The 18,003-nt window shown below is 38.1% G+C and overlaps 1 protein-coding gene across 17 annotated transcripts in view; it reads right to left on the minus strand.

Moving 5' to 3' along the window:
* The window catches only part of ak9 (adenylate kinase 9), a 371,922-nt gene that overhangs the window by 185,591 nt on the left and 168,328 nt on the right, over window positions 1-18,003 (minus strand). For all 17 annotated transcript variants that reach the window (XR_011340758.1, XR_011340759.1, XM_069887555.1 and 14 more), the window contains 2 exons: window positions 3,850-3,998; window positions 1,536-1,692 (listed from right to left, as the gene is read on the minus strand). Coding sequence is in view for 15 of the 17 variants with exons in the window: in XM_069887555.1 (XP_069743656.1) it covers window positions 1,536-1,692; window positions 3,850-3,998 (306 nt within the window). In the remaining 2 variants the exon portion in view is untranslated. The remainder of the gene's footprint in view (window positions 1-1,535; window positions 1,693-3,849; window positions 3,999-18,003) is intronic.

An 18,003-nucleotide genomic window follows, 5' to 3' on the forward strand; every position in this document is an offset into this window, starting at 1 on the left:
AAAGAGTGCTATTGATGATCCTAGTCATTCTGTGCTGTATTGCTTCAAGAAATCAATACTGCAGGTTTAAATAATACAACACCAGAGAGAAGCAGAAACATCAGTATAAAATTTTCTAAAAGGAAAAATTAAAATAAAAAATTAGGGCACATTGGGACAGATAAAATGGGTAGATTAGCATGCTTCCAGAAGAAACTTGCAGCAGTGCTAGAAACAGAATTTTCTGATGGGAAGGAGACTTTCGGGCTATGCCAAGTCAAGAGCCCAAAAGTTCAGATACACAGAACTATTTTGTCAGTCCAATTCATCTTTCAGTCTATTGCAACTGGAATGCGAAGCAATTTGTATCCATTACTAAGTTTAATTGTCCACTTTTGAAATTTGTCTAGGCCCTTTCAGTTTGGATTCACATTACAGACATAAATTCTGCAACAGTCAAACATAGAAGATGTTGCTCTCCATGCATATATTCCTTTGGAGCAATGGCTGTGAAATTAGGTCACATCATTCGAACAAGTTTCCATTGCAATGCTCACGCAGGATAATTGAGATAAAATAAATAAAACAAAATTCTGGATGTAGTCTGCAGGTCAGACAGCATATGAAGAGAAAGAAACACTTAATTAACACTTCAGGTTTAAGAGAATCATAATATTGGTTTTCACAGCATACTTAAATGAGCACCCCTGCAGGACTGGGATCCATAAAACTTTCACCAATTTTGGACTATCAAGCCATACTAATACCTTGTCTAAAGTATTCAACAATCAGATCAAGTCTATTTTGCAACAGAAAATCCACCTGGACCAAGCCTGTAACCGTACTTATACTGACTCTGACAGTCTTGCACTGTTCAGGAGTATGATCGCTGGACGATCTTCAATCCACCTGGACCAAGCCTGTAACTGTACTTAGACTGACTCTGACAGTCTTGCACTGTTCAGGAGTATGATCGCTGGACAATCTTCAATCCACCTGGACCAAGCCTGTAACTGTACTTAGACTGACTCTGACAGTCTTGCACTGTTCAGGAGTATGATCGCTGGACGATCTTCAATTCGATGAAATTATAGCAATTTACAGATACAGACTTTATTATCCACCTCATTCTTGCCGGCAGAAGTTCTTACCTGAGTTAATCCTATTTGCCTGAGTTCAGCTCATATTCTTCTAAATCTTTCTTACATAAACCTTTCCAAATCTCTTTTAAATGTTTACCCAGCTCTAACATTTTCTCTGACAGTTTGTTCTATATACCCAATATTGCCCCTCAGATCCTCTCCAACGAAGGTTTATCATGCAGTTTTGAACAAAGCTATGTAAGGATGGCTACTGATGATCTTCTAGACACAAAATATTGAGATTTATTCAGAATAGATTATCGACACTTGTGGCCACACTGACAGCTTGCTTGACTTCACATTGCAGAGACTTTCAACACATAAAATTACAGTCTGACATGGCCAAAATGTTTCCATCAAAACAAACATTTTAAAAATGCAAAAAAAAGAAAATCATTTTGTTTTAATACTCACCATCATCTACAGCATTATACAAAAGGAAAGTATTATCAGGAGTAAAACCTAGCTCTACCATTGCTTTACACTGATCGACTGTTTCAGGGAAATTGTCCAGCACCCAACCACCTGCCACTGGATGATCAGGATTCTTCTCCTTTCTTTCTTCATATATCTAAAAAAATGAATTGATCAAAATACTACTGGATTTCCATCCACTATTATTCTTGAAATTCTGTCAGCTAGAGCTCAGTGATAACATCTTTAATTCACCATTAAAAGGCCATCAAGGTCGCTCTGAACTCAACTTTGAAATAATACTCTGCTTTTCTACTTTTTTTCTAGTAATGTGGATGACTTCACATTTTTTACACAATGTACTGTAAAATCCGTTATCCGGAATTCAATCAACCAGAAATGCAAAAAAACCCGTCAAAATAAATAAATAAACAAACAAACAGATAAATAAATAAATAAATAGATAGATAGATACAAAGAAATATGACTGGGCAGATGAAGCCCATGGTGGAGCACTGAGACTTTGTTGATCATGTGCAGATTTGTTCCTTCAATGCGCATGCATTCTTTTTACTGTTGCCACTTGGGTGTCAGGAAGGTGGGTTGTCAGCAAGAGGAAGGTACGCTGAGGACCTGACCGGAACCAGGTTGTCATCTTGAGGAAGGTGTGGCGAGTGCCTGACTGGGACACTGGCGTGGAGGTGAGCCAAGTTGTCAGAGCAAAGAAGGTGAGCCAATGGCCTGACTGGGACAGTTGGGTGGAGGTGAGTCAGGTTGTCACCTCGAGGAAGGTGCACTGAGGGCCTGACTAAAGTCTATTAATCTCGACTTCTGGTCTGTCGGGTCTAAATGATAGCGTTACACAAGGTGCACCAGCAATTTATGCATATTGAAGCTCTGGGTACAATTATAGAAAATGTTTCTAGTTTTACTGTGCAAATATTTTTATTTAAAAAACTATAGAAGGGGTTCCTAGGATTGGGGTGATATCGATCTCTTGGTGGAATGGACTGAAAAATCACAAATGGAGTTTAATCTTGATAAATGTGAGGTAATGCATTTTGGCAGTACAAATGAGGCTCGAACATACAGTATAACATGAATTTTAAGATGCTAGGAAGATTGAGGAACAATAGAATCCTGACATGTAAGTCCAAAGATCCTTCAAAGTGACAGTGCAGGGAGATAATGTAGAAAAGAAGGCATATGGGATATTAGCCTTCATTAGTGGAGATATTGTACATAAGAGCAAGATGATTTTGTTCTGACTTTATAAAACATCAATCAGACCTCAGCTGGAGCACTGCAAACAGTTCTAGTCACCATACCATAGAAAAGATGTGATAGCGTTAGAGAGAGTTTAGAGGAGATTCACAGTGATGTTGTCTGGATAGTGTTTTTGTTGTGAAGAAAGACTGGAGAGGCTGTGTCTGTTCTCCCTGAAGCAAAGATATAATGATTAAGATATATAAAATTGAGAGAAATAGACAGGGTAGACTGTGAGAATATTTTTCCATTATCTGAGATGAATAATGCTAAATGGTATAGATTAAGGTTAAAAGATTTAGAGGGGATTCAAGAGAGACTTTTTCAACCCAAAGAGTAGTGAATACCTGAATTGCACTGCTGGAGGTAGTGATGGAAGCAAATCACTCAGAGAAGTGTCTAGATGAGCACATAAATCTTGAAGGTATAAAAGGGCATATGCATATAAGATATAAGTGGACCAGCAAGGGGCTCAGCAGTTGAAGGACCCACACAAGCTGTGAGCTGCTGGAGACTGGCTCATATGAACCAGTATATGCTGTGAGATTCGAGAGGGTACTGAAGGCAAGAAGGGCTCCTGAAGGACAGGCACTGAAAGCCTCCTGATAGTGTTGGAAATTTAGATCTGGAGATCGGATTGGCAATGGATTAAACAGGAGTCTGTGCAGCTGCAGGGGCTGTAGGAGTATTGGAAGCAAATCCACAGACATTCAGTGTCTCTGAAGGGACTCTCCTTTACTTCTCTTTCTTTTATTGCAAGGGGCACCAGGCAATGCTGATGGCAATCCTTTGATTGCCTTACAGTAGGCAAAAGGAAATTTTGTGTAATGTTACATTTTTTATATTATTACATGACAATAAAAGGAACCTTGAATCTTGAAAGATGGGATCAACACAAATGAGTACTCATTGATTGGCATGGATGTATGGGTCAAATGGTCACTTTCTAGAATGTATGACTCCATATGGCCATGACTGTAAGATTTAAATCATTTCTTCCAAAAGTCTCAAATCAAATAAACTAGCTTATAAGCAAATGCATTCTTACCTCTGAAATAGCTTTTACCAATGTATCTATGTAGACATCAACTGGAAAATCCACGGAAGACTGCAATGCTTTCTCAACAGCTTCGTTGACGATAGCCTTCACATCTGGATGATCCTCTGTCACTTCTTCAAGTATTGATTTTATAGTATCTAAAGAAAAAACAATTCACACATAATACTTTAAAAACTGAAACTATCTAAAAATTCAAAATACATTTTCGAAGCAAAGTGTTTCTTGGGCATTAAGGTTTTTAATTTTTTTCGAATATGTGACAGTACCAAGATTACTTGCTTTCACTCCAGATTTGTAGGTTTTGAGGTGATTAATTAAACCAGAGTAGAAATTGCAACTTTTTCTATAGATGGCGAGGAAGAGCCTTTTGGGTACGCAGGGGGTGGGGGAGGTAATTTGTGAAATCATGTGCTCCTTCAGTTTAAGATGAAGTGGAGGAAAGTTTAGGGCAGTGGTTTGAGAACCATATAACATTTTCCTTTCTACTGTGACAGATTATAGATATGTTTTTGGGAGATAAATTGGGCAAGGTTTTTTTTTAAAGTAGGTCACATACAAACACTTTAAAACAAATCTTATTTAAAATACTGGAGCTCTGCTCATGCTAGACATGTTGGCCCCAGAGTCTTTGCAAAAGCATCCTCACTAATGGATTGTTGTTTACAAAAAGGCAACAGATGAAAGAACTTGTCAGAGCCGCAGACTGTATGGAGTGGTACTTGCTGTTCTAGGAGGGTCATGTGGTTTTGCAAGCAGAGAGAGTCAAACAGTCTTTCTTTCTGAGAGAGAAAGAGAGAGGCAGAATTCAGTTTGGCAGTTTTACAGTCGGCAGCAGTAGCTAGCACTGGAACAGGACAAGCTGGCAAGCTTGTGGAAAACCACATTTGGAAGATGGGTTGTGAGTGTTTAGTTCAGCCTGGTCAAAGTCCTTGTGGTTCATGCAAGAGGAGAGGGCTGGCTATCTCATGTTTCACTTGAAATATGAGAAACAAAAAGGAACTCTGTGGTGACCTGAAAGAAAGAGGTTATCATCTGGAGAACCCTGAGGGGGCAAGTTTCTTTGCAGGACACTGAAGTGGTTGATTGAAAAAGGAATCAGTTGTGAGTGTCTAGCATACAACAAATCTCTCTCTCTCTGAAAACTGACAAGAACCTTCCTGAGTAATAACCATTTACCTTTCAAGCACCAAAGCCTGGTGAACTTCATAAATGTTAAATTCTGTGCACAGTATAAGAATTGCCTGCAACCAGTGAACCTGGAGGAATGGGAAGTGAGATTGGACTGTGAATCAAAGAACTTTTCTGAACTTAAGCACACATTACATACACGTGCACTTAGAATTAGAAGGTGGTTAAGTTAGGTTAGTTAATTCCATAGTGGTAAGTTAAAGTGTATTCTGTTTTCATGTTTGAAGATAATTAAAAGCAATGTTTGTTTAATTAACCATTGGTCTTGGTGAATATCTATTGCTGCTGGGGTTTGGGGTCCTCTGGCTTGTAACACTACTCACATACCACTTTAAGTATTCCCTATGTCATAGGTGCTCTGTGATTAGTAAGGGATTGCTTAAGGTGGTATGTGAGTGGGTAGGGAAAGTTGAAATCACTGCTCTTGACCCGATTATTACTGAAATATTTTGCTTGAGAAAAATTGTCATTGGCCCATTTACTTTGGAGTTATGAAACTGTGCACATAACAAGTCAATTAGATAAGATTAAAACAGTGGTTTTCAAACTTTTTCTTTCCACCCACATACCACCTTAAGCAATCCCTTACTAATCATAGAGCACCTATGGCATTGGAGATATTTAAAGTGGTATGTGAGTAGAAAGATAAAGGTTGAGAACCACTGGTTTAGGTTAAGTGTAACAGAGTGTGTGCATGCCTTGAATGCATTGCTGGGGGTGGTGGTGGAGGCTGTTACAATAGGGACATTTAAATGACTGCATGAAAAGGGATAATGATGTGTCGTGTTGGGAAGAATATCAGGTTTGGTGGCTCACAAAGAGATGAGGCTGGGCACAAGTGTTACAATCACATGTATCTTTAATTAACACACAGGAGACAAACAGGGGAGAACTTCAAATGTTACTCAATTACTATATTACTGTGGTGAAGCAGGATGGAAGCCATGTTGAAGCCATGCATGCTCCAGGTCAGCCCTCTGTCCTTAGAGGCCCCAGAGGAATTCACCAACTAGCTGGAGTCTTTCCAGTCCTAATTAATGGCCTTGCAAGACATTTTCAACTCCGATAGTCTGCTGAGGTCTGCACTTCTCTCGAGTTGGCGCCAAGGGGTTCGCTGTCATCAGGGACTGTGCCACTTACAAGTCTGCCATAGAAGGCTTAATGGCCCACTACATGAGGCCTCAGAATGACATGCTGGCAAGACACTGGCTCTCTCAACGTCAGCAACACCTGGGTGAGTCGCTGGACAATTTTGTCCTTGAACTGTGGGCCCTGACTAGGAAATGCCACTACGAAGTGGTCACAGGCCGGGTGAGAAAGGAGGAACAAATCTGGGGTACCCTCATGGCAGGAGCAAGGTCGAGGTACGTGAGGCAGCGACTGCTAGAGTTGCGGAAGAAAGACTTGGCCAGCACCCTGGCAAAAGCACTCAAACAAGCCCAACTGGGAGCTGATGACCTCAAAGGTGAAAGCGGCACCCTTTCAGAAGACCAGATCAGTGGGGTGCCGGCAACCCCTGCAGCCCCAGCGCCAACTGCTGCAGCCTTGCACGACTGGGGATGCTACTTCTGTGGACAGGCATAGCACACATGCGCCTGATGCTCTACGAAGGTCACAGTGTGCTCAGGATGTGGTAAGTGGGGGCACTGTGAAGGTCTGTAGGGCCAAGGGGAACCTAAAGAGGGCGACCGCATGTGGACCCAAATTGACTTTCAACCTGTGCCCTAGTCCTGAAGTGCTGGCCCCAGCCTTTCCATGCCGCTCGCTGTCAGCATCTTGCTGTGCCTCATGGCGAGACCTGCCGCTGGAAGTAAAGCATCGCAGGAAGCACCGGGAGTCATCTCGCTGTGCCTCATGGTCGACGCCACCTAGTCCTCCTTTGGATCAAGACGAAGGGTGGCCATCTTTCCACGCCTCGTGGTTGATGCCATCTTGTCTGCCCACGAGCCAAGAGGAGAGAGTCATCATTGACATGGGGAGCAATGTGATTTTTGGAGCACTGGCATCAGTCAACCTGGATCAGTCAATACCTCACCAATTGAATAACTCGATGATGGAGGTGAGGATAAACGGACATTTGATTGATTGCTTGGTAGACACTGGCTCCACTGAGAGCTTTATAAACCCTGTGATTGTTCTGTGGTACAACTTAAAAGTGTACCCGATGGACTATTGTATTTACCTAGCATTGCACTTGCACTCTGCGTCTATCCAGGGGTATTGTATAGTACATCTAACTGTAAAAGGGTGAAAATTTTGTAAGTTCCGATTGTATGTACTGAAGGATTTGTGTGCTTTGTGTTGCTAGGCCTGGACTTCCTGTGTCACCTTAAAAAGCATGACCATGGAGTACTCTAGCCCACTTCCTCCAATCACGGTGCAGAACAGAGGGTCTCTCCACCCGAATCTGTCTCCCGATTGCAAGCCGATAGCCACAAAGAGCAGGTGATACAGTGTGCGAGATCGGGAGTTTATTATAGCCAAGATGCAGCGGCTGCTCAAATAAAATATCATTGAACCTAGCAACAGGCCATGGAGAGCCCAGGTGGTAGTCATAAAAAGGGGAGAAAAGTCCAGGATAGACTATAGCCAAACAATTAATTGCTTTACACTCCTGGATGCATACACATTCCCTCGAATTTCGGACATGGTTAACGAAATTGCACAGCATCGGATCTATTGGACCATCGACCTGAAAGCTGCATACCATCAGTTACCAATCCATTCAAAGGACCTCCTCTACACACCATTTGAGGCAGACAGATGGCTTTATCAGTCCTGGAGGGTCCCTTTTGGTATCACTAATGGAGTCTTGGTCTTTCACAGACAGATTGACAAAATGGTCAACAAATATCCCTTATCTCAACAATGTCATCATTTGTGGACACTCTCTGGAAGACCACAATGCCAATTACCAGGAGTTTCTCCACACAGCCAAATCCCTGAATCTCACAAACAACTCCAGTTATCCTATGGATAGGATAGATGTAGGAAGGTTTTTTGAGCTGGCCGGGGAAACTAAAACGAGAGGACACAGTCTCAAGATTCGGGGGAGTAGATTTAGGACAGAGATGAGGAAAAATAGTTTTTCCCAGAGAGTAGTGAATTTTTGTATTTTTCTCTAACCAGGGAAGTGGTTGAGGCTGCCTCATTAAACATACTTAAAATTCGGTTAGATAAATTTTTACATGATAGAGGAATTAGGGGATATGGGGAGAAGGCAGGTAGATGGAGTTAGGTCATAAATTAGATCAGCCATGATCGTATTGAATGGCGGAGCAGGCTTGATGGGCCATTTTTGGCCTACTCCTGTTCCTACTTCCTATGTTCCTATGTAAGTGCGTGTTCTGGTCTAAACATCTGGCAGTTTTGGGCTATGTGGTGGAGGATGGCATCATTGTTCATGACCCCGATCGAATGCTCCCCCTGTTAGACCTCCCGATCCTGAAGATCATGAAGGCCTTAAGGAGGTGCCTGGGCTTCTTTACTTACTATGCCCAATGGGTCCCTCTCTACAAGGATAAAGTTGCCCCCTCTTAAAATCTACCTCCTCATTACTGGCTGAAGCCCAGGCAGCTTTCAACTACGTTCAGAGCTATATCGCAAAGGTCTCCATGCATGCGGTGGACAAGCATGCACCTTTCCAGGTGGAAAGCGATGCCTCTGATGTAGCTTTGGCTGCTACCCTTAACCAGGCAGGCAGGTCATCAGCTTCGGAACCCATCAGTAGAGAAAGAGCCCCAAGCCATTGTAGAGGCCATCAGGCACTGGAGGCATTACCTTGCTGGCAGAAAATTTACACTGCTCACTGACCAGCGATGTGGCATTCATGTTTAATAATGCAAAAAGGGGTAAAATAAAGAATGACAAGATTGCCAGATGGAGGATCGAACTCTCCATCTATAATTATGATATAGCATACAGGCCAGGTATAGATGACACTTTCCTTATTCTAATATATCCTAATTTCAAATTATCATCTTCCAAAGCGTGAGCTGTGATATTCTGAATTTAGATCTCTTTAATCCAACAAATCAAACTCTGTGGCTGTTACTTTATGTAGTTTTAATTTGTTGATAAAACAAATAAACATTTTGCATAGCTTCATATTCAGACTTTCATAACGATGAATAACAAAGTATTTACTGTAAAACGTATATAAAGATACAAATGATAAAATCTTTTAAAGAGATACACCAAGGTTTATTAAGAGATACAAATTCAAAGAAAAATTTCTCATGCTCATGCTTCCTTCACATGTTGTATAATAAGCAAAAGCAAGCTGTTAGCCTGGGTGGATATTATGACACATTACATCATAGTCACTATTAAAGAAACAGGCACAAAATTAACTAAGAGTTAAAAACACAAGGTTTTAACCTTTACATTCCGGCCCCTAATTATTATAATAGACATTAATGGCTAATATATAATAATTACTATTACAGATGCACTAAGTAAATATAGTATGTATAAGATTAGAATTCAAAATTTTCAGCTTCCTGGAAAAGACAGATTTTAGTAATAGGTCTATTTAAGTAACCAATCTTGGATTTAATCCGCACTTGCCCAATGAATCCTTTCTTGACTGGAACTGTATCCACAATTTTCCCCAGCAACCAATAATTTCTTGATGAAGAATCGTCCACAATTACAATATCTCCACATACAAAATTGCATTTAGCTTCAGACCATTCTTTAATCCATCTTTTCCAAAATAAATCTGCAAATGGGGGTTCATCACTTGAAACTCTGTCCTGTGGCAAATCTGCCATTTGTTGTCCATTTTTGTCTTGCATAAATATCTTCTTCTGGCATTATTGATTTTTCCAATTTTCCTCCTACTCTCAATATATCGTTTACGAGAATAGGATTTAGCTTGTAAACATGACTTTTTTTGGTAACTTTCAGATTCTTCTTCAATTTTGATACTAAATGACTTTTTCTGACAAAAACAAATTATCTCCAATTCAGCATTCCCCAATTCATCAACTGTTAGGTCACAGCTCTTTTGAGTCTTCAGATTCTCTTTCTTGATTTGATTTAAAAGCATAGTTTTTAACCTAACAATCCATGCCACTGCCTTTTTCAAATGAAACCATGAAGAGCGATAGCAAATTAATTGAGTGATTGGATCATTTTCATTAGATATTTGAATTTTTACATTAGTGTTTTGGATTTCTGGATCCACCATTGAAATTTCTTTTAACTCTTATGGATTTTGAGGCCATTGTTCTTGAGATCGCAAAAGAAATTGAGGGCCAGACACCCATGTTTTGGCTCTTTTCAGAAAAGATTGAACTTTTGATCGTTGTGAAGCCATATCAGATGGATTATCCACTGTTTTAACATATCTCCATTGATTAGCATGCAAAACCTTTTCGATTTCATTAACTCTGTTAGTCACAAAAGTACAAAACCTTGTGATTTTGTTACTAATGTATTTAAGCACTGATGCATTATCAGTCCAAAACATAGAATCTGCTAACTCCATCTGTAATTCTCTTCTTAACATAGTGTCCATTTTGCTCACCAGAGTAGTGGCAATCAATTCCATTTGAGGTAAGGTAACTGGATTTAATGAAGTCACTCTTGATTTTCCCATTACAAATCCACAATGTACTCGCTCTTGGTTATTTCGTAGTACTAAATAACTGACAATACCAAAACCACCTTCACTTGTGTCAGCAAAATAGTGTAACTGAGCAGATGTGGCAATTCCAAAGTCTGTAGGTTTAAAATATCTCTTGACTTCAAAACTTTCTAACATTTTAAGACTCTCAATCTAATTTATCCAATCTTGTGTGATGGATTCTGGTACAGTTTCATCCCTTCCAAGTTTTATTCCACAAAATTCTTGCAGAATTTTCTTGGCTATAAATACAACAGGTGCCAATATTCCCAAAGGACCATATATAGAACTTATGATGAAAAGAATAAAGGCCATTCTTTCAAAACAATTTTGAATTTGAAAACATCAGATTGAACACACCATTGCACTCTTAGAATTCTTTCGACAGGTAGAAGGTCACAATTCAAATAAAGATATTTTATCTCCTTTGCTCCTTATGCCTCAGGAATAAGAGCCAACACATCTTGACTGTTGCTAATCCATTCCATAAAGAAGAAATCTCCTTTAATTCGTGATAAAGATTTATTGCTTCTTTTTCAATCATCAACATAGAAATTATTTCTGATGATGTTTATAGTTTGAGAACTAAATTGCTCTTCATTATCTTCAGCACATTTCCTGAGAGCAAAATTTGCAAAACTTGGTGACAAAGTTGCTCCAAATAAATGAACTGTCATTCTGTATTCAATCATGTCTTTACTGCAATTGCCATTAGACCACCATAATAATCGTAGAAAATCACGATCTTTTGATGGTACATTCACTTAATGAAACATCACTTCATTATCTGCAGCAATTACAATAGGCACTTTACAAAATCTTATCAAAACACCTATTAAAGTACAGATTACGTCTGGACCTTGTAGAAGTTGAGAAATCAATGAAACCCCTTGAAATGATGCTCCACGATCAAAGCAAAGTTTCTTCTTTTGTGGATGTATAACTCCATGATGAGGTAAATACCATTTTTTTTTACCATCTTTATGTTCCGAGATATCTTCAGATATCTTTTCTATATAACCCTTGATATTGGTATATTCCAAATGAAAGGATGAATTTATCTTGAATTTTCTCTTTAAATTCAGCATGCACTGTTTTGCAATTATTTTATTATTTGGCATACAATTTTTTCTTTTCTTCTCAGGTAATGCTATATAGTGATGACAATCAACATGATTAACAAAATTTGAAACTAAATCCCAAAACTGTTTGTTTTCCTTTGAAGGTTCTTGAATATCTGAGAAACCTTCAGAAAAATCAATTTTAAACTGTTGTTCGCGCAGATCATTACATTTCACAATTGAAACTCTGTTGACATTTACATTCGATGTCTCCTGATCATTATTAATTTTTCCTCCTAATGGTCTGTTAATCGTCCATCTAAACAATGTTCTCACAGCATCAGGTCCATCATTTTGACTCCTTATTACTTCTTGAGGTTCGAGAGCTTTTGGTACATCCAATCCAATTAACATCTCAATCTTGGCATCAAATTTAGATGAGCACACTGTTTGATATCATCCTGATATGGAATATTCTCCTTATTCACAGGCATAGTCTTCTAGCAATCTCTAAATCTGAAATTATATTAGTTTCAATGTTCCTTTCATCATTCATTGTCTTCAATAAGATCTATGATCTTTTTCCATGAAGATTAACTTTATTCATTAATTTAACAATACAAAATGATGCAATACTTCCTGGATCAAGAAATGCATAGGTCTTCAATATGAAGCTCCCCTTTTTAGCTTTAACCTGCACAGGAACTGGGAGAGGAGTCACGTGATGGAGTAGTGGCTGGTAGGAGAATACCAGCCTTCTCCAGAAAAGAAGAGAAAAAGTGAAAGAAATGCAAAGCTCAAGAAACACAAAACACAACAAATAAAAGATAAAGGTGTGGAGAAAAGAAAGAAAATGGCACCTAAGAAAGAAAAAACAAAAACAATGGGAAAAAAAAGAAGGAAAGATGCCGGAAGAGAAAGGAGAAGGCCTTACCTACACGAAGAAGCAGGGACCCGCTGTGGACAGAGGAGCCTGCTCCCTGAGGTTAGTGGAGACCCCGCAGGGTCGCGACCTCTGACCGCAGGACTGCAAAAATGGCTCACTGAGCCAAACAGAGGTGCGCAACTGCGCATAACAAGGAAAAGGAGAACACCAACGGGAGGGGGACCCAGCTATGGAGTGGATCTACATAGCACGACCAACTGAAAGATGTCCGACAGCAGGGCTCGCAGCTGGAAGAAGAGGAAAGCAATGGGAAAGGGAATGATGAGAAAGAAAAACAGCAACAGGAAGCCCAACAGATAACTAGCCCAGAAGAAGAGGACCAACATCAATAAGCCATGAAAAAAACACCCAACAAACTGAGGCAAGCAGCTCAACAAGAAAGTCAGAAGAGACACAGATACAAGGAAGAGAAGTAGAAGACACAAACCCAAGAGCAGACACAGAAGAAGAAGAAGAAGAAGAAGAAGACCAAGCTCTGCACAGAGGAATAGAAGGTAAAATGAATGGACAGTACAAAGATAAAAAATTTTCAAGAACAAATGAAAGCATTAAAAGAATGGTTGACACTAAAATTTAGTGAAATGAAAATAAAAATGAAAAGTACAGAAGAAAAAGAGAGTAGAATAGAGCTGGTCATAACGGATGTAGGGAAAGGATTAGAAAATGTGGAACAACAAATAATGGCGGTAGAAATGGAAGTGAATGACTTAAAAAGAAAATTGGAAGAAAGTGACAAAAAAGTTAAAGAAACACAAGAGTTGTTAGCTCAGAAGATGGATATAATGGAAAACTATAGTAGGTGAAACAATATAAAGATAGTGGGCCTAAAGGAAGATGAAGAAGGCAAAGATATGAAAGAATTTATAAAAGAATGGATCCCAAAAGTCCTGGGAATGCCAGAAATGCAGGAAGGAATGGAAATAGAAAGGGCACACAGAACACTAGCCCAGAAACCACAGTCACAACAAAAACAAAGATCCATTTTAGTAAAATTTCTCAGATACACGACAAGAGAAAATATATTGGAGAAGGCGATAAATAAAATTAGAGAAGACAAAAAACCATTGGAGTACAAAGGTCAAAATTTTTTTTTCTACCCAGACGTAAGTTTTGAACTCCTAAAGAAGAGGAAGAAGTTAAACACAGCAAAATTGATCCTATGGAAAAAAGGCTATAAATTTATGTTAAGATATCCAGTGGTGCTTAAAATAGTTATCCCAGGGGAGCAAAACAGACTGTTCTCAGATCCGGAGAAAACACGAGAATTTGCAGAACGCCTGCAGGACAAAAAGAGAGATGAAGAGATGTAATAAGAACGAAGAACGATGACAAACTACATATAAAGAGGTAAAAATAATGTACAAGTAAGAACTAAAGAAGCGAAGAAAAGGGAAGTAAGGGAGAATGGGGGAAAAAATAGAGGAGGGGGAAAAAAGAGGGGGGAGCTTTGTTTTAATGTGAAGATAAAAGTCTTTTCTGGAGGGCGTTGGGTGAGAGAGACTGCGAAATCAGTTGACACTTGCGAACGGGTTCGCATTCCGAATGGAGAGGGGATTTGTGGTTGCCCGACAAGGGACAAGGGGGAGGGGGGGACACTTGGGCTAAGGGAATTTTAGATGTGGGAGTGGTTGAAGTATTTTATGTTTTAGAAGTGCTGTCATACATTGAGTTAAAAAAATGAAAACTGAGAAATGAAAATGGGGAAAAGGGGGATGGTGGTGGTGAGGAAGTGGAAATGAAGTGTAAACAGAGTATGAGATGGCCATGTTGAACTATATGACTATAAATTTTAATGGAATACATAACCAAATCAAAAAGAAGAGGCTATTAAATTTACTGAAAAAAGAAAAAATAGATATAGCATTTGTGCAGGAAACGCATCTAACTGAAGTGGAACATAATAAATTAAGGAGAGACTGGGCATGGCACGTAGCGGCAGCATCATATAATTCAAAAGCTAGAGGAGTAGCTATATTAATCAATAAAAATGTACCTATCAAAATAGAGGAGGAAATAATAGATCCAGAAGGGAGGTATGTAACGATAAAGTGTCAGAAATATTCAGAATTCTTGAATTTGATCAATATATATATGCACCTAATGAAGAGGATCAAAAGTTTATGCAGATACTTTTTTGAAGATTGTCGATACGCAGGGGAATATATTGATAGGAGGGGACCTTAATTTGGATCCAAAGATGGATAAAACTGGACAAAAGAATAGAAAAAAGAACAAAGTAGCCAAATTTATGGTTAAATCAATGCAGGAAATGCAACTTTTGGATATATGGAGGAAGCAACACCCAAAGGAGAAGGAATACTCATAATATTCAAGTAGACATAAAACATACTCAAGGATTGACCTGTTCCTGTTGTCAGCCCATATCCAAGGGAGAGTTAAGAAAACGGAATATAAAGCTAGATTGTTGTCTGATCACTCACCCCAGTTATTAGCAATAGAACTGAGAACATCCCACCAAGAACATATAGATGGAGATTAAACTCCATGCTACTTAAAAGACAGGAATTTAGAGAATTTATTGAACACCAAATTTAAACATATTTTGAAATAAATACGGAATCAGTGAGAGACAAATTTATATTATGGGATGCAATGAAAGCCTTCATCAGAGGGCAGATAATAAGTTATGTAACTAAGATGAAAAAGGACTACAATCGGAAAATAGAACAGTTGGAAAGGGAGACAGTAAGTACAGAAAAGGAACTAGCAACAAGGGATTATATAACAAAAAGAAGAGAATTGGCAGACGAAAAAAATAAAATACAAAACATTACAAACGTATAAGGTGGAGAAGAACATAATGAAAATAAAGCAGAAGTATTATGAGCTAGGAGAAAAAATGCACAAAATACTAGCCTGGCTGCTTAAAACAGAACAAGCTAACAGAACGGTATTGGCATCAAGGAAAAAGGACAAACAAATTACATATCACCCAACAGAGATCAATGAAAACTTCAAAGAATTCTACGAACAATTATACCGAACTGAGAATGAAAGGAAAGAAGACAAAATAGATGAGTTTTTAGCTAAAATTGAACTTCCAAAATTGCAAGAGGAGCAAAAAAATTGATAAAACCATTTGAAATAGAGGAAATACAGGATATATTAAAAAAGCTACCGAACAATAAAATGCCTGGAGAGGATGGACTCCCAATAGAATTCTATGAAACATTCAAAGAGTTATTAATTCCTCCTCTCCTGGAAGTAATGAACCAGATAGAAGAAACACAAAATTTGCCAGATTCATGTAAGACAGCAATAATTACAGTAATACCAAAGACGGGGAAAGATCCACTAACACCAGCATCATATAGACTAATATCTCTACTTAACTCAGATTATAAGATAATAGCAAAACTATTAGCAAATATATTGTCCGAATGTGTACCAAAAATAGATCAAACTGGATTTATTAAGAAAAGACGAACAACAGACAATATCTATAAGTTCATTAACTTAATCCATGCAGTACAAGGAAATAAGATACCAACAGTGGCGGTTGCTTTATACACAGCGAAAGCCTTTGACAGGGTAGAATGGAACTATTTATTCAAAGTATTACAGAGGTTCAACCTACCAGAGAAATATATTAATTGGATTAAAGCATTATATAAGGGACCATTGGTGAAGGTGACAGTAAATGGATATTTATCGAACCAACTTAAATTAAGCAAGTCAACTAGGCAGGGATGTCCACTATCTCCCTCACTTTTCGCTTTGGCTATAGAACCATTGGCAAAACTGATAAGAACAGAAAATAAAATAAAAGGGATAAAAATAAAAGAGAAGGAATATAAAATCAGTTTATTTGCAGATGACATCATAGTATACTTAACAGAACCAGAAATATCAATAAAAGAATTACATAAGAAATTGAAGGAATATGGAGAAATATCGGGGTACAAGATCAATGCAAATAAAAGTGAAGCGATGCCAATGAATAATGTGGATAACACAGAGTTTAGAAAAGAATCACCATTTAAATAGCAAACACAAGCAATCCGATACCTAGGTATTAGATTAGATAATAATTTAGGCCACCTATACAAATTAAATTATCAGCCATTAATGAAGAAATTACAAGATGACTTAGAACATTGGAAAGAATTACCACTAACACTGATAGGAAGGGTAAATTGCATTAAAATTAATATCTTCCCAAGGATACAATGCCTATTTCAATCGTTACCAATTCCCTTAACAGAGAAATTCTTCAATGAACTAAAGAGAATAATAAGGAAATTCTTATGGAAAGGAGGGAAACCGAGGATAGCACTAGATAAATTAACAGAATGGTACAAACAAGGTGGTTTACAGCTACCAAACTTTAAAAATTATTATAGAGCAGCACAATTAAGATATCTATCAGATTTTTATCAAACAAGGGAAAAACCAGATTGGACCAAGAGACAGCTAGATAAAATAGGGGAGAAAGTACCAGAACATATACTTTATAAGTGGGATGAAAAAGTGGTGCAATATAGAAGTTCACCAGTACTGCACCATTTACTCAACATTTGGAAGAAGATTCACCTAGAAAGGAAAAAAAACAAATTACCAACTACCAAAATTATTATTGATGCAAAATCAACTAATCCCTTTCACAATAGATAATTTTTCCTTTAGAGAATGGCAGAGAAAAGGAATTAAAAGAATAGAAAATTGTTTTTTGGGAAATAATTTATTATCATTTGAACAAATGAAGTACAAATGTGGAATAACTCATGGTACAATGTTTGCATACCACCAACTGAAAACCTATTTAAAGGACAAATTGGGAACCAGACTGAGATTACCAGAAGGAAGCAGCTTTGAATATGTGATTACAGAAACAACAATAATAGAAAGATTTATAACAAACATGTACATCAAGCTGCAAGAGAAAGAAAATGATGAAATAAGCTATAAACCCAAACAAAAGTGGGAAAAAGATTTAAACATAAAGATAAAAAATGAAATATGGGAAAAGTTATGCTCCGGAAATATGAGAAATATAATAAATACGAGGTTACGCATTATACAATATAATTGGTTACACAGGCTATATATCAGACCCCAAAAGTTAAATAAATGGGATCCAACATTATCAAATAGATGTTTTCGCTGTAAGAAGGAAACGGGAACAACAGTACATGCAATTTGGGCATGTGAGAAAGTGAAAAAGTTTTGGAAAGATCTAAATCAGGTATTAAATAAAATCACAAAAAGCAAAATACCAAAAAATCCAGGATCTTTCTTCTAAGTAATATAAGAAGTAAAGAATTAGGCCTCAAACTTGAAGAAGCACAAAAAAG

Source organism: Narcine bancroftii, chromosome 6, assembly GCF_036971445.1.
Source record: "Narcine bancroftii isolate sNarBan1 chromosome 6, sNarBan1.hap1, whole genome shotgun sequence".
Lineage (NCBI taxonomy): Eukaryota > Metazoa > Chordata > Chondrichthyes > Torpediniformes > Narcinidae > Narcine > Narcine bancroftii.